Source organism: Chlorocebus sabaeus, chromosome 2, assembly GCF_047675955.1.
Source record: "Chlorocebus sabaeus isolate Y175 chromosome 2, mChlSab1.0.hap1, whole genome shotgun sequence".
Lineage (NCBI taxonomy): Eukaryota > Metazoa > Chordata > Mammalia > Primates > Cercopithecidae > Chlorocebus > Chlorocebus sabaeus.
In genome coordinates this window covers 5143525-5161259 of record NC_132905.1, presented here as the reverse complement: position 1 = coordinate 5161259, position 17735 = coordinate 5143525, and the positions used below count along the sequence as shown (strand labels likewise).

At 46.1% G+C, this 17735-nt stretch overlaps 2 protein-coding genes across 2 annotated transcripts; one reads left to right on the top strand and one right to left on the bottom strand.

Annotated features, from left to right (window-relative positions):
- The first annotated feature begins 4269 nt into the window (after positions 1-4269).
- On the top strand, positions 4270-9963 carry TUBB1 (tubulin beta 1 class VI). Its single transcript, XM_008012692.3, has 4 exons — positions 4270-4498; positions 8027-8135; positions 8671-8781; positions 8885-9963. Exons 1-4 carry the CDS (start codon positions 4442-4444, stop codon positions 9961-9963), a joined length of 1356 nt encoding a protein of 451 aa, XP_008010883.3. The 5' UTR covers positions 4270-4441.
- A 3756-nt stretch (positions 9964-13719) lies between these two features.
- ATP5F1E (ATP synthase F1 subunit epsilon) lies at positions 13720-17377 on the bottom strand. The gene is made up of 3 exons (XM_008012680.3): positions 17246-17377; positions 15334-15460; positions 13720-13877 (listed from the first exon to the last, which is right to left on the bottom strand). The coding sequence occupies exons 1-2, from the start codon at positions 17275-17277 to the stop codon at positions 15337-15339; spliced, it is 156 nt and encodes a 51-aa protein (XP_008010871.1). The 5' UTR covers positions 17278-17377; the 3' UTR covers positions 13720-13877; positions 15334-15336.
- Between the last annotated feature and the right edge of the window lie 358 nt (positions 17378-17735).

Genomic DNA, 17735 nt, shown 5'->3' with positions numbered 1-17735 from the left:
TCCTGCCCTCCGCCCTCTGGCACAATGCTTGCTGATCTCACCTGAATGCAGTCACTGCTAACCTGCCTTGGTCACAGCCCTTTGTTGGGGGGCAGAAAACAACTTTGTCACTCATCACAGTGGCCACTGTTAGTCACTTGCTGCAGTTCAGAACTGGGGGCGGTCACCTTCACCTGGCAAAACAGACCTTGGGGTCGTGCCGGCATCTCCAGGGGCACTGTTTGCCTATGTCCTGCACAGGGCCTGCTTCTACAAGTCCGAGGGCAAGGCAGACTGTATTCCCCACCTCATTGCTGGCACTATGTTGGCACTCAGAGGAGAGCTGTTTCCTCTGGGGAGCAGGTACCTTCAGAAACAAGGACAAGAGAGTTGAGACGGGATGCACGGCTTTCCAGACCCGCTGCCTTTCCTGCCACTCTGTTCTGCCCAGACATTTTCAATTGAGACAAGCCCCGATGCCCACGGCCATGTCAGCTCTGCCGCATGGTAGGTGCTCCGTCTGTAGGTGTGGAATGCATGGGCCTGTCTGCACCAAGAGCCGCATCTCCCCCTCCCACCCTGTGAAGCCCACTTGAAAACCACCACCGGCAGCTACATGTCAGGGGGCAGCCCTGGCAGGCCCATTCCTCACACCGACTTGTGACGCGGGAACTTTTATTTCATTTTTCACGTGAAAAAATTGAGGTTTAGGGCGAAGATGAGCCCCTGGGTGGTGGAGCTGCCACTCCGCCCCTTACCCTCTCACAGCCCAGTGTCCAAAGCTCAGCGCTCGCCTGGCCTGAATAAACATGGCCGGCGATACAGGAATCAAAGCAAACAGGGCTTCTCTCTCTTTCCTCCTTTTTGCCAACTGCCCCATTAACAGAAAAACCTTTTAAGCGCCCACCTGGAAACCTGGCTTTTTCCCCTCCCTAAGCAAACTGCGATGGCCAAGAGGAATGTGCTGCAGTGTGGAGGGTGGGCGGAGGACCCCAGCACCCTGGATCCTGCTCACATGGCAAAGAATGAACACAGGCAGATCAGAAATGCCCCTTGGGCCCAGTCCCGTGGTCCCTGCAGCGAGGCGGTTTGTGGCCAACAGGGGCTCCTTTCAGGAGCTGGACCACAGAAGGCCGCGGCTGCCCACTGCTCACACCTTCCCGTAATAGCTCACTACGGTTATTCCATCTAGTCTGTCCCCAAACATCCAGGTTTCTTGGAGCAGTTTATACCTTCAGCCTAGACCACCTCTTACAGAATGGAGGAAAAAGGTGACCCCACCTAGAGAACGACACACTCGTGAATAAACACATCACTGGCTTTAAGAACACAGCCCGCTCTGAGCATCACTGCTCAAACTTGCCCAGCTGTCGATGTGCCCTTAACAAACATTTACTGAGGCCCTGCCATGGATCAGGCACTTTGGGGACTCAAAGATGAAATGACATGGACAGCTCCCAGGCTGGCGGGAGATAAGGCATGTGTATAAGTAATTAGCAAACAGGGCCGTGTGTGGCACTGCAGGTTCGAGTGCTCTGGTCCCCAGGAGGGGAGGTGTCTCTGGCGAAGGAACCGCCTGTGGGAAGATCATGGAGCTGTCTTTGGTCTCTGGAGGAGTCTGATAGGCAGGGGCCCCTGGGTGGGGAGGGAGGCTGGGGAGAGCTGGTGGGGACAGAAGGGGGAAAAGAGGTCAAGGCATGCCGGGAGAGAAGCTGGAAGTGAGGCAAGATGGGCTAACGTCTATGGAAACAGAATGGTCTGTTCTTAATTTTAAAATGGTCTGTGTTAATTTCTGAAAAACACTGCTGAGGACCTATGAATATCCTCCTCTTGAATTTGCACATTCTTCTCTTTACCTTTGGGCAGGGAGGAGGGCTGACTGGACCGGAAGCATCTGTGAGTCATGTGACATTCAGGTTTGAGCACAAAAATGTTCCAAACTTAAGAGAAACATTGCAAGGGTACTAATCTTGTGCTAACTTTGAAAAGATTCAGCAACTGTTACCACTTTGCCCCTTTATTTAACTGCTGTCTCTCTGTTTATCACATTATTGTGGTTGTGGAACTGGTTCAGAGTAAGCTGCCAGCATCACAACGACCTTGAAGTACAGTGCTTCATAATATGGGATCTCCTGGGAACAAGGACTTCCACTTAGAACCACTGTACCATGATCAAAGTCAGGAAATGGAACACTGATACTATTTTCCAGTATACACAGTTCTTATTTGAATTTTGACAATTATCCTCACACCATCCTCTATAGGAGCCCTCTTCCCTGGTCCTGGATCCAGCCCAGGATCACGGGGTGCACTGTCAGTACTCAAGGGCAGCCTGGGATCTACACACTAGACAGAGGTGAGAAGCAGTCCCAGTCTGGGCACTCTTAGGACAGAGTGCTCTCTTCTTCCCCACCTCTAGGTTTCTCTTCTAGTTTATAGCTCAGGCCCTTTGGCTGTGTATTTGAGCTCCTTTGCAAGTAAGCAGAAGCGATTTCCCCAGACACTCCATCGCTAGGAACTTTCCTGATTGTATTCCTGACCTCACATCCTGGGCCCCACCAGGCCTGTAGAGGGAACACAAGGTTTAGGAGTCAAACCTGGGCTTGGGGCACAGGAAGTATAGGCTCCTCATGGATCAGGCTGGGCTCCAATGCTTCAACCAAGGTCACGGGTCTGGCAAGAGGCAGGGGAGGGAAGCACCTCCAGGGCTTCCGGCTCTGAGTTCAGCAGTCTTGCCTTGAGTCCCTGTCCTGAGAGATGGTGTCCTTGAGCTGCTCCAGAGCTAGGAGCGCTCTCTTCCTAAGTAAGCCAGAGTTCCACGAGTGCAGGATCTGGCCGCATCTACCTCCTTCATTCCCTTGTCCGCAGCACCCAAGGTGAGCCCAGCATATGACAGGTCCCCTTCCATAGCCATTTAAGGAGTGGGGGCAACCTCAGGGTGCCCGGCAGACGCTAAAGAGGCCTTGAGAGGCAGGTGCTCACTGGGTGGTGGTTGTCCACATCCTCAGGGCTTCAGGAGACCTTGCCCTGTACCTGCCCACCTGTACCTTGAGAGCTCAACAGGCACAAGGCAGTGCCTACCAGCTCTCCCCTTCTGAGTCAGTGCTCTCATGCCTTCTCGGGGAGTCCATTCCCCATCTTCTTTGGAAGCGTCCACCTTCTCTCCGCCATCCTCCTGGGCAAGGATATGGAGCTGGTGTTTGGCCTGGATGCCCTTGCCTGGTTGGAGGTAATAAAGCCTAGGGCTGACTTTCGATGTTGATAGAAGCTTGGTGGCAGGGGATGTACTGACGACCAGGAGACAGAACAGCTGCTTTCAAGCTGCTGAGTACCCAGCCTGCTGCCACTTAAGTACTGCGTGTGAGGCAATGCAATTTTTTTTTTTTTGGACAGAGTGTTGCTCTGTTGCCTAGCCTGGAGTGCAATGGCGTGATCGGGGCTCACTACAACCTCTGCCTCTCAGGTTCAAGCAATTCTCCTGCTGCAGTCTCCTGAGTAGTTGGTACTACACGTGTGTGCCACCACACCTGGCTAATATTTGTATTTTTAGTAGAGACGAGGTTTCGCCATGTTGGCCAGGCTGGTCTTGAACTCCTGACTTCCGGTGATCTGCCCATCTTGGCCTCCCAAAGTGCTGGGATTACAGGAGTGAGCCACCACGCCCAACTCTAAGGGAATGCAATTGGGAGTCCATTTTGCCCTTGGAGAATTCAGGGTCTGGTAAAGGGACCCTATGGCAAATATTAAGACCCCAGACACCATGGCAGGAAAGACGGAACGACAGAGCGGGAGCTGGGAAGGCGCAGCCTAGCCCTGGCATGGACAGGGCAGGGGTCCAAGAGGCCTGCAGGACACTGCAGAGTAACTTGCAGACAGGGCGAGAAAGGGCATGTGGGGGAGGGGCGGGCAGACAGTGCCTGATGCAGGCAATCCTGGGACCTGTGAGGCCCAGCTGTGAAGCCTCCCGCCGCGTCGGGGCACGGGGCTTCTGGGGACCAAAGTCCTGAAAAGGGGTCGGGAAGTTGGACAGGGAAAGCCCTTGGAGGTGGTCTGGTTACCTGGGTGAGCTAGGAGCCAGAGTCATCACACCACGGGCATCAGGGCCAGCATGGGCACCTAGAAGCCTGCAAACAGTGCCAGCCTCCAGGCACTGTGGCGGCCTTTAATCTTGCACTCACTCTCTAGGAAATGATGGGGCAGTATTCTGTGTTGAGAGCGGAAAAACACCCCCTTCCAAAAGCATGACAGGCAGAAAGCAGAGAAGGGCCAGAACTGGCTGAGGGCGGGGAACTGGGCCTCTGGGGTGGACACACCCTTGGTCACATTGCGAGGGTAGCTTAGTTGGCCAGTCCCACCACTGCAATGACCACAGTTGTGTTGGGCTCACACCAGTGAACCGAGGCTCTGGATTCTGCGAGTCTGAGGATTCCGTGAAGATCTCAGACTTGGGCTCACAGCAAGCATGCGTGAAATTGTCCATATTCAGATTGGCCAGTGTGGCAACCAGATCGGAGCCAAGGTAAGTAATGTCTGGTTACTAATCCTAGCTTTGCCACAGTCCACAGAGGCGGACAACCAAGAGAATACCCTAAGTTAGCAGGGAAAACAATGAGTCGAGCAGATTTCATGTACTTGCTAAATATCAGACAATGCCTTTGGGCTTTAAAAAAATTCTTAAAAAAAGAATTTCACCGGTGGCTCAAGCCTGTAATCCCAGCACTTTGGGAGGCGGAGACGGGTGGATCACGAGGTCAGGAGATCGAGACCATCCTGGCTAACACGGTGAAACCCCGTCTCTACTAAATATTACAAAAAACTAGCCGGGCGAGGTGGCGGGTGCCTGTAGTCCCAGCTACTCGGGAGGCTGAGGCAGGAGAATGGCATGAACCCGGGAGGCGGAGCTTGCAGTGAGCCGAGATCTGGCCACTGCACTCCAGCCTGGGCGACAGAGCAAGACTCCGTCTCAAAAAAAAAAAAAAAAAAAAAAAGAATTTCACACGGGAAAAGAAGGAAACAATCTTTAAAGAACTACAAGACACATTAAGGGCTTACAGTGTTAAGTTAGTTAATTTTATCCAGACACCTAGGCACAACACATGCCAACCATTACATTATATAATATGCTTATCATCTTTTTCTTTGCCCACTCTGTTGCCCAGGCTGGAGTAGAGTGGCAGAATCATGGCTCACCACAGCCTCAACCTCCTGGGCTCAAGCTATTCTCCTGCCTCAGCCTCCTGAGTAGCTGAGATTATAGGCAGGCACCACTATGCCTGGCTAATTCTTTACTTTTTTTTGAGAGACAGGGATCTCACTTTGTTGCCCAGGCTGGTCTTGAACTCATGGGCTCAAGTGATCCTCCTGCCTCCGACTTCCAAAGTGGTGGGGTGACAGGTGTAAGCCACCGTGTGTGGCACTTTTATCATCTTTTATTTTTTTGAGATGGAGTTTTGCTCTTGTCACCCAGGCTGGAATGCAATGGCGTGATCTTGGCTCACTGCAACCTCCACCTCCTGGGTTCAAGTGATTCTCCTGCCTCAGCCTCCCCAGTAGCTGGGATTACAGGCATGCGCCACCATGTCTGGCTAATATTGTATTTTTAGTAGAGATGGGGTTTCATCATGTTGGTCAGGTTGGTCTCGAACTCCTGACCTCAGGTGATGTGCCTGCCTTAGCCTCCCGAAGTGCTGGGATTATAGGCGTGAGTCACTGTACCTGGCTTACTTTTATCATCTTCTCATATCTAAAAACAGTAATTTGTCTCAAAACAGCTTTTTGAAGTTTTTTGAGAAACTTTCTATACGCTGTCACTATGGTGTCTTTTCCCTCCCCTCTCATGTTTATTATAGCCCTTAAAAAAATCAATTACTATTTGATTAGTATGCAATTGAAAATTTAAGAGACAGACCTAAAATAAAGTTTTTGTGTACAGTAACATCATTAATTAAAATACACTCCCTGGAATATAAATGAGTTTTTCTCTCCCTTGCCCCCCTGCTTAAAATTTTCTACCAAGTATGTAACTTACTTGGCCAACCCCAAGAACACAGATGCCCGAGCCCAGGATCTCCAGTCTTGATTTTAAGATGGCCAACTGCACTGAGAAAATTTACCGTGTTCTCTTTGCTATTGTGAAGTTACTTTTACTAATATGAGATGCATTAAAAGTAAGGTTTTAAAACACCTACATTCATCATCCATCAATGACACTTGGGTTGTTTCTGCCTTTTGGCTATTGTGAGTAATGCTGCTAGGAAACAACTAAGGCTTTTAAATGCAGGTGTTTTAAATCCGGGGCAAAGAACATTACTGCTTGAAAAGAAGTCCCCATTCCTCCATGCCTCAGGGGTAAGACATTCATAACACACAGAGAGGTGGGAGGCAGGAGCCCTGCTGCTCTGAAGCTGGATGATAACACAGAAAGGGGCCCTCGAGAGACAGTGTTGGGTTTAGATAGGGTCTTCGCTCTCACTCTCAATTGTATTGTCTAGCATTTAGAGTCCTGGCTGACTCATCATTTAGAGTCATAAGAACTTTAAGACACATTTAATTTGGGGTATCTTAGAACTTGAATTTATTTATTCTTCCACTCCCTGAACAGTGCTGGCAGTTTACCACGAACTAGTGCCTTGTTATTAAGACCATGGCCAGAGCAGCACTGTCATTTACAAGATATGGCTGGAGTTTTAAACATACCCTTGGGGATTTTACTATATGTGAATACATTTTCATTGCATTTTAATATGTGCTTTTCAGGGTGATCAGGAGGAGTCTTCCCAGTAAGTGTTTCCATATTAAGAGTTTGGCACATATCTATATTAATAAGTACTGTGTATGTGATTGGAAGTGCTGTATGTTTCAAATAGTTTTACTAGAGGACAACAATGTGTAATTTTGAGTTATGTGTATACCTGATCATCAAAAATGCACATTCCTGGCCGGGCGCAGTGGCTCATGCCTGTAATCCTGGCACTTTGGGAGGCCGAGGCAGGTGGATCACCTGAGGTCAGGAGTTTGAGACCAGCCTGGCCAACATGGCAAAACCCCATCTCTACTAAAAATGCAAAAATTAGCTGGGCATGGTGGTAGACGCCTGTACTCTCAGCTACTTGAGAGGCTGAGGCAGGAGAGTTGCTTGAACCCAGGAGGTGGAAGTTGCAGTGAGCCAAGATTGTGCCACTGCACTCCAGCCTAGGTGACAAGAGTGAAACTCGTCTCAAAAAAAAAAAAAAAAAAAAAAAAAAAGGCCAGGCATGGTGGCTCATGCCTGTAATCCCAGTACTTTGGAAGGCCAAGGTGGGTGGATCACGAGGTCAAGAGATAGAGACCATCCTGGCCAACATGGTGAAACCCCGTGTCTACTAAAAATACAAAAATTAGCTGGGCATGGTGGCGCATGCCTGTAGTCACAGCTACTCAGGAGGCTGAGGCAGGAGAATTGCTTGAACTCAGGAGGTGGAGGTTGCAGTGAGCCAGGATCATGCCGCTGTATTCCAGCCTGGTAACAGAGCAAGACTCTGTCTAAAAAAAAAAAAAAAAAAAGTGCTAATTACTTAAAATCATGCACACAGGTCCAAGTTATGGGTTGCTTGAAAACGTTCATGAAAATAAATCCCCAAAGTGAAATGAGATATTATTGCGAAATCAGATAAGAATTCAGTTTATTTTCCTATAATGGAATCTATACTTTACTAGCTTGGAGCATTATAAGGAGAAATTAGAGCTATATTGACATTAAATTCTAAACAGCTTTAATATATAGAATGGCCTGAACTTAATAGGAAGAAAATCCAATTTAGTATTCTGTGTTTGACATTTTATTTAAGGAGTTCAGGTGGGGAGAAAAGGCAGTCTTCATATTACTTCATATTGCTTAGTAGAGGCAAAAAGTGAATGATGCCATGGTTATTTATGAAAAGGTCCAAAAAGAATGTCTTGGGGAGGGTCAGGCAACCCCAGGGAAACAGGCCTGGGGGTGCTAACTTTCTCTCTGGTTAACACAGCCTTTTTCTGGGTCCGTTTACTCTGACCTTCCTCCTGCTTTCAGTTCTGGGAGATGATTGGTGAGGAGCACGGGATCGACTTGGCTGGGAGCGACCGCGGGGCCTCGGCCTTGCAGCTGGAGAGAATCAGCGTGTACTACAATGAAGCCTACGGTAGGACTGGCAGGGCTCTGGGAGCAGTGGTCCCGCAACTGGGAACATAAGTAGAGGAAGGGCAGAGGCCCAGGAGATGGAAATGTCAAAGCAGTGATGTCTAGGTTCAGGGAGGCGACAGGCAGGGCAGCAGCAGGATCCCAGAGTGGTAGGTCCCCAACCCTTGGTCAAGAGGCAGGACTGGGGAAGGAGCTGCTGGATGGGGCACACACCTTAACACAAGCAGGTCAAGTACTCACTTCCCTTTGCGGCTTCACAGATGAAACCAGAATCATTTCCAGTGCGAAGGAAGAGAATCTCTGTCACTGGCAATACCACAGGACAGACGACAGAAATTGTTTCTTGGGTATTCTATAGATTTGTGGTATTGTTGTTGGGGTAAAAAATATGTTAGATACTCAAATCTCAACCTACCAAGGGCCCCTTTCTAGAATATCCATGATTTTTTTGGACCAGTATCACAAAGTTCTCTTTTGATAAAACATTAACTTCTAGAAAAACAAGTAGGCTGACTTTTTCCTATTTTTCTACACAGGTAGGAAATATGTGCCCCGAGCAGTCTTGGTGGACCTAGAACCTGGGACGATGGACAGCATTCGATCTAGCAAATTAGGAGCCCTCTTTCAACCTGACAGTTTTGTCCATGGTAGGTTTTTCCAGAAGGTTCCACCAGGAGCAGGGGGGATGCCTTACTGGTGCCCTTCTCTTTTCACTTTTCTTCCCCTGCTGGTTACTCTTTTTGGTCACAGGTAACTCTGGAGCTGGCAATAACTGGGCCAAAGGCCATTACACGGAGGGAGCCGAGCTGATTGAGAACGTCCTGGAGGTAGTGAGGCAGGAGAGTGAGAGCTGTGACTGCCTGCAGGGCTTCCAGATCGTCCACTCCCTGGGTGGGGGCACAGGCTCCGGGATGGGCACTCTGCTCATGAACAAGATTAGAGAAGAGTACCCGGACCGGATCATGAATTCCTTCAGTGTCATGCCTTCTCCCAAGGTGTCGGACACGGTGGTGGAGCCCTACAATGCAGTTCTGTCCATCCACCAGCTGATTGAGAATGCAGATGCCTGTTTCTGCATTGACAATGAGGCCCTCTATGACATTTGCTTCCGTACCCTAAAGCTGACGACACCCACCTACGGGGATCTCAACCACCTGGTGTCCTTGACCATGAGCGGCATAACCACCTCCCTCCGGTTCCCGGGTCAGCTCAACGCAGACCTGCGCAAGCTGGCGGTGAACATGGTCCCCTTCCCCCGCCTGCACTTCTTTATACCTGGCTTTGCCCCACTCACAGCCCAGGGCAGCCAGCAGTACCGAGCCCTCTCCGTGGCCGAGCTCACCCAGCAGATGTTTGACGCCCGCAATACCATGGCTGCCTGTGACCCCCGCCGTGGCCGCTACCTCACAGTGGCCTGCATTTTCCGGGGCAAGATGTCCACCAAGGAAGTGGACCAGCAACTGCTCTCCGTGCAGACCAGGAAAAGCAGCTGTTTTGTGGAGTGGATTCCCAACAACGTCAAGGTGGCCGTCTGTGACATCCCACCCCGGGGGCTGAGCATGGCTGCCACCTTCATTGGCAACAACACGGCCATCCAAGAGATCTTTAACAGGGTCTCTGAGCATTTCTCAGCCATGTTCAAGAGGAAAGCTTTTGTGCACTGGTACACCAGCGAAGGGATGGACATAAATGAATTTGGGGAAGCTGAAAGTAACATCCATGATTTGGTATCCGAGTACCAACAATTTCAAGATGCCAAAGCAGTTCTAGAGGAAGATGAAGAGGTCATGGAGGAGGCAGAAATGAAGCCAGAAGATAAGGGACATTAACGGTGAGAGAAGCTGTGCCGTGGAGTCGCTTACAGAACAGTTTCTCATTAGACGAGTGTTTCTCCTGCAGCACTCCAAAACCTGTTCTGCACTGCAGCACAGCAAATGACACGCACTCATCATTAGCTTCGACACAGGGACTGCGGGAGACAGGTGGGGAACAGCTGACAGGCATTAGGGTCTTTGCTGACATTTACTAACCTTGAAGAGTTTGATATTCAATGCATACTTATTAGCTTAAAAAAATAGCAAATTTATTGTAAAGTGCTCCCTTTGTTTCAAAGTGTTCACTGAGTATTTTATTACATGCCCTGTGCCAGGCACCCAGACTACACATGTGGATTTGCAGGAAGCCACTGGAGTTGGTGTTAACATTTTTAAACTTTAGCAGCACTGATAAGCACCCGGAATCCTCACTTGGTATCCGAGGGTTACTAAGACTCTTCCCTTAGGGTCTTTCCTTTGAGCAAACACTGCCTGCCATCCTGCCTTCCTGTGCCTGCCAGCCTCCAGAAGAGCCAGGTGCCTGACTAGTACATGGGGAGCTACAGAGCCAAGGTCAATGTGAGTCAATATCCACTAGAAATATCCATGTTGTGTAGACCTGTGCGCACACATGCTAACTGGAAAAGAGGAAAAAAGAAAAGCCACAGTCCTCTCCACAAAAACACCTGGTCCAAACATGAAAAACAAAAAGACAAGCAAAACTAAAGAACTGCAGTCCTCTGATCTTTATTTCTGAAGAGTTAGCCTTTAACATATACGTTTATATAGTTTAAATTTCTTACTACTGTTAGATCCCAGTAATTCATTAATAATCATCCTTGGTTTTCCTTTTAGAGGCTATTTTGAAATGCTCTTTTCACTTTCATTCAGCCATCACCCCCCAAAATGCTCTGCAGCCTCTCTGCTCTGAGAAACGGCACACCATCCGCTCGGCAACCATTCAAATGCAGGAATTAAGCAGCAATGGCTGCAGTGTCCTTCTCAGTTACGGAGGACATCGTCTCATTAGGGAACTTTTACAGTTCAAATTAATTTGCAGAAGTTGCCATAAATGTTTGCATAATGACACAGCTTTAACCACTACATGATTTTAATCTGCTCACATTACAACAGGACCAAATACACAAGAGCGTAATCAAATCATCCGTAACTTCTTAATTACAGTTTACCTATTTCTGACATGCAGCACTGCCATCTCTTCCAGCACCATCAGGGTTTTAATGGCCCTCTAGAATTACCACTGAGATACACTATTTGATCCATGGATAACTGGTAATGGGAAAATGCTCCGACCCTCAATGCAGTAAATATTTACTTGCCGGCAACTGGGTTCTCATCTCTTGATTTGCTTTTGTAATTGGCAATAATAAAATAGCAGGTGGATGGATGACAGTTGCTCATTCTGAGAAACTTCACTCTTTTCACGTATGCATCATGAGGAAATACTAAAATACATACCAAGAGAAAAATACCTTGCCATCGGATCATCAACAAGTCTTCTATTTACAAACTTCAAAAAACACAATACAACAATCATGTTTTAAATGCTTTCTACTTGTGGTTCAAGAAGTACTAGATTTAGTAAGAAACTCCACCTATACACTTAGTTTGAAGTTAGTAACTTCCTGATATGCTAAAGACTTACAGCCTGCGATTATACAAGGATTTACACATGCTTCCTCTGGTGCTTTACTTCTAAAATCTAAAAAGGCAATGAAATAGGTATAAGGAGAGAGGGATTTAAACCTTTTAAAAAACTTTTGCTGACTTATATTACTGTAAAGATTTGTTTGCTCAATAGTAATTAAAGTACAAAATAATTCAATTTTAAATGGCAAAATTGCTTTATTTCAGACTAAATAAATTCCTTTTCTTGAAGCCTAACCACCCAGACTGAGTAGTTAAAAATATTTAGAAATGCATCTCACCATCCTACTCTTTCGTATGGTAGAAATAGATTTAAAAACACAAAACACAAACTAGAAACCTAAGAAATCTGTCCCTTTTGATTTTGAAGAGCTTATTCCTTTAGCAGTATGGTTGCTACGGCGACCTTGGTCTCTCAGAGACTGAGGTCTCTGAGCACAATCACCGAATTTTAGAGCTTATCCAATTCCTTCACTTGACTCACAAGGACTACGTGAACTAAGAGATTAACTGACAACCTCAAACATCATCCAACTAGTTAGTGGGATACTCATTAAGTTGGTCTGATTGGGGTCACCTCATCATTGGGCAGTCATCCTGCCAGTTACTCAGCACTGTTGGAGAAAGGAAGTTTATTTCATTATACTACTGGTTCAGGATATCTACTAATCACAGAGAAAAGAGCCTCTAAGAATCTCTGCTGGACAGTAAACTTGTCTTTTACTCAGTTACTTCACTCCTTTCCGTATCACAAGCCCTGTCCCTAAGTCTCACCTCTACCATCCGCCTCCTTAATAATATACCATCTATATACCAATAATCTACCAATATACCACCAATCTACTATACCATCTATATACCAATAATACCCCATCTGCCTCCTTAATAAATGACTTCTCTCTAATTACCTGACTGGAAATAATTTAGCCTCTTTGCCTATTAGTTACTTTATTTGTCCTGTGTCAAAAAGGCCTGACAGCCTTTTGATTCATTTATTCCTGTTCTCTGTAATGGAGGATGCTTCCTAGTACCTTAATCTTGGGGACCACAGCACCGAACTGAGGTGCCCTAACTTGCAAGCAGGAGGATGACAGCTCCAAGGTGAAGGACCCCAAGGGCTCCTAACCCGCTGTTGTCCAGAGGCACCCTCTCTCACTCAATCGGCTCTGCCTCCCTGCTCGCTGTGTGCTGAGAATTCAGTAAAACCTACAGGTCAAGTGTTGGGACAATAAGTCATTCCCAGAAGCCGAGAACAAAGACATTCTATTTGGCTTAGCCTCGGCATGGCTGACAGTGGCCCTGATAAATTATTGTGAGCTTTAAGTACCATGTGAAAACTGGTCCTAGAACGGTGTTTCAAAATTTCCAGTTCAAATTTATTTCTCCATTCTCCAAAAACAGTTAAAATTAGGCAATTAACTTTTCAATGGTGTTTTACTTGCCCAAGTGCTTCCAAGTTTCAAAGAAAGGTAACGACATAACTTGCAACAATTTTCCATCCCTAAATAATGAATGAATGAATCACTATGGAAATACCAAGAAACTGATGTTGTGGTCACCGTGTCTCAGACCTGTAGTCAAAACTCCTAGATTTTAATTTCAGTTTGGCTATCAACTCAATGAGCAAGTTATTAGTTTTCAACATTTCCTAAGAGAAATGCTACCACAATATATTCATTTACAAAACAATGTGAAAAACATTTTGTGCTTAAATTCTGTAATTGTTCTTATCTATAGGTTTTAAGTGCACAATACAAAACGAGTACAATTTAGTATCTCTTCTTCTAATCAATGCTTTTAGTATTTAATAATTATTTCCATTTAGGTTACTGATGACCATGTCATTATTCTGACATGGCAACAATTCAAACATAAGGGACTACAAAGCCTCAATGACAGCAGGTAATTTTGATCACCAATTAATGTCATGAAACAACTATTTTGAGACATTTTCAAAATCCTTTCTGAATCCCTTTGGTCACTAAATATTAAATCTGCCTTCCCCTACTTTTAAGAAACCCTGGTACACATGGCCATAATCACGCAACTGTGCAGAGTTCCTTTAAAGAAAATGAAAAAGTCTGACAAACTAAAAATCAAGAGTAACAGTGAACCATACTTCAATTTATTGACATTGTCAATTTATGAACAAGACAGGAATTTTTTTTTTCCCCCATGAAATGAGATCCTTTTCAATCTGCCATAACATGTGCCCACACATCTTCACCTTGGAAAGGAGCATTTCAAGCTTTAGTCAGGGTCTAGAAGGAAAAAGAAAATGCAACAGTTGCTGGCTAGTTCTTGGTTTTCTTAAAAACTCAACATGAATATAAGAAATAACTTCCTTATAGTGAACTGTATAACCGTGGCTATCATTCACACTGCCTTGGCTCAGATGTAAAAAAGCACTGGTTCAAGTACACAGGTTTAGTCAAGCAGACTTTTCTCCGCTGACTAAAAGTAAACACTCTCCCAGCAATAAAGAAACTACTTTGCCTTTAAAAGACACTAACATCTCCTTGTGCTAATGAGGTGCGGTAGTAACCCCAAGGGCATAACAGAGAGGGGCTAATGCTTTAAGGGGATCGACACTACTTCCTGACCCCCAGGACCCCCAGGACTTTGCAAAATCTCAGCGTTAGATGCAGTCTGGTGGCTCTGAGCCGAGTGAGGCTAACTGATTTTCTGTTAGCTTACTGTTAAAACAAAACAACCCAACATAAAACCAGCTCTCATTACTCAGAATTATGAGATTAGACAGAGAGCCCCTAGAAAAAGGGCTAAATTCAAAACACTGCATCTCCAGACTTGTAATAAAATATTTACTAATTCAAAACGAAAATGAAAAGTTAGGGGAGACAGTTTCAATAAGTAAAATTGCTCATAACCACAAGCTGCCAAAGAATTAATATTTATCACATTTCTGTGCTATTATGGGTCTGAAGCTTTTTAAAAGCAAAACTAGAAAAATTAAACCTGAAAAACATCTCTGATAATTTGCCTTGCCTACTTTTGAAATAACAATGTCAAGAAAGTACTTTTGAGATCAAACCACTTTTATAATTTGGAACACAAAAGTCTACACTTATCAACTGTACAGAACTTTTTATTTCATGTGAATAACTTTACATCACCAACATCTTTGAAAAAGTAAAATGAACCAAACCCTCTGAAAACATAATAAATTAGCAAAACAGTATTCACTGCAGGTTCTTGCATATTTTATTGCTTGATGCAACAGCAGGACCCTTGCCTGTACTTGTAGTTATTATGTTCGGAAAGTAGTGGTTTGTGAGAATATTAGTAAATGTGGGGGAAATAAAAATGTAAAGAACTGTAGTTTTTTATGCTCTTGAACTATTATGTAACTCCAACAGCAATTACAAAAGTGGGGAGTTCATCCTCCAAGTTATTTGATTTGTGCAGACAAATGAAACAGGTTTAACTAAAATAAGATGGCTCTCTACCTAAGCATTGCTAAATGAATTGAAAATCAATGTGCCAATTACTTCTGCTTGTCGGGCCCAAAAAGATTTTCTTTTTGTTAGGCCATGGGACTTCTATAATAACCTGCATGCTTTAAATTATATTATCCTAATAACTTCCAAATACACTGACTAAAAAATGAATAGAACCCAAAATTAAAATTATTTTGATTTTTACGGTGCTCCAAAAACTTAAGATGCAACTGTTCTTCTAAATAAATCAGTAACTTACAGATTATTCCTTCTTTACTTTCACAATTTTTACGCTGCTGCCAGAAGTCTTCTCGGCATTTGCTTTGAATTCTGTCTTCAGTGCATCTCTGACTGCTTTTGCACAGATCTGGGAGTATCGGATGTAGCTGGGAGAAAATGAGAGAAGGTATATAGTTAATTATCAATATTCCAGCCAGACCAACTGTTACTACTGTGCTTTCGCTTTTCTTCCTGTACTTTTTTGGTAGTACCTTATTGCAGAACTGATTTTAAAAATATGACTAATGCCAAAAACAATCTATACAAAGAAAAAGAACATTAGAAAAATATGTACCAAAGTATTAATTGGTGTTTGGACAGATGATCTTTGATTTTTCTTCTTTGTACTGTGTTTTCTCTTTAGTGTATAGTAATTAAAAATAAAAGATGCATAAATGTTTTTAAAAATCCCACAGCACAGAAAAAAAAAAAACTGAAATGTTTAGCGACTATAACAAGAATGCATCATCAATTCTCTCCTCAATTTCTCTCCTTAAAACTTTTATTACTCTTGGAAAATGAGGTATACATAATTAAGAGAAAACTATTTTGAATTACAACAATTCTTTCTAAATTATTTAAACTCTTTTCTGAGAAAAATGAATTCTACCTTAGAAGTCTGCCACTGAAAATACCTCCTAATCAAGATTTCTAAATTACACTGAAAAGTGCTTTGAGAACATCATCAATTCTAGCAAAATTGTAAAACCTGCTTCCTGTTTGGTAGATGGACTCCCATCAACGTTGTAGTTTCCAAAAGATGTCAGGTCACCTTTCCCACTTTTGAAAAACAGGAAGTGGGGAGGGGTGCAATTTTCTCATGTTTTAGAATTTATTTTGGGGACTCTGAGGTATGAGTTCCAATGCCTGCTTCCATTCTTACTAACTGGTGACCTTCAGGCTGTTCAACCTTTTCAGCATGTTTATTCACCTGAAAAAACAATAGAATAAAAGGATAATACCTGTCCTGCTGATAGCTGGGAGGAGGAAAAACAAGTGCGAAAAGGTATGGATCACAGGGTAGGTTGCCTAATAAATGGTATCTACTACCTTCCATCCTTCCAATTCTGCAAGACTTCGCTTGCTTGACCTCAGCAAGTTGGGAAGCTCCGTTGTAATGTAGTCACATGTACCCACAAAATGTAAAGAGCTACACCATCTAGTCAACTAACAACGTGAGTCACTGGGAGCAAGGTACTTCTGCTCACTCAGGTGCATGGATAAAAAAAATTAGATGTGACATCTAGACCAATAACCGGTTTGCGGTTCCACTATTGAGACACGATGTCCTCAAGTGGGTTCCATATTTGAGCCTTCCAGGAGCCACCTCTCACCCTTGTGCGGAGCTCTGAATAGTTTACCAGTGGCTTTCACCCCTTTTACACGGAAACCTGAGATCAACAGGAATTAATAGTTTAAAAAAAAAAATGTGTAAAGTTGTAAAAGGCTCCATCTCGATGCTGGATTAAAGGTCAAAGCGGCTAACAGCTGTCACGTGGAGAGAAATCTCCTGTTTACTGAGGTGGATGTGACTGTACTACTTTCACCACCTGGCTCCAGCACCATTCTAGAAGAAAAAGGTTTGCTGAATAAGAGCTGGCTTCTCTTTCTCGAAACCTCCCATTCACAAAGGTGTCCACGGGCACTGTGCGGGTGCTGGGCCGCACCTGTGGGAAGCGAGGCAGTACACAGACGCACTCCCACGCGAGGCCGAGGCCTCGCCTGCCTGAGTGCTTTGCCCACAGCGACGCCATCTTGGCGGCGACGCCCGAGGTTCGGCCCAACCCCGGTCACGCGTGGGGCCACTGCTCCGTGTCCTGTATGACCTCTGCGCACGGGGATGCGCGCGGGCCGGGCTCGCGGGGCCCTTCCCTCTGGAGGCCTGGGCCTACCTGAGTCCAGCCTGTCGCCAGTAGGCCACCATGCTGTAGCGAAAGTGGAGCGCGTCGGGCCGAATCGCTAAGACGCCGACAATGTCGGCTCAGCCGGGCGGTTCAGCCGCAGGAAGAGCAGACCACAGAAGCGGAAGGGGCGGGACGTGCGGACCTGCCAATCGCCGCCTCCTACCCGGCCCCGCCCCTGCGCACGGCCCCTGCTGCCCTGCCGCGGAAGCCCCCCGGCGCCGGGAGCCAATGGGCGCGCGCGATCTGGACTGCGGGTGCCAATCCCCGGGCGGGTCGGCCGGCCGCGCCCACCTATTGGCTCGAAGAGCGCCCGGGGAGTGTGTCCCGGAGCTTCCGTATTGCCCCGGCGGGGGCGACCGGGGCAAGAAGGCAAGAAGGCCGGGGTAGCTCCGCTTGCTGAGGGCCGCGGAGTCGCGTACTTTCGGGAAGCGAGGACGGGAGGCGGCGCGGGCACGGCGGCCCCGAGGGCCTGGCTTTG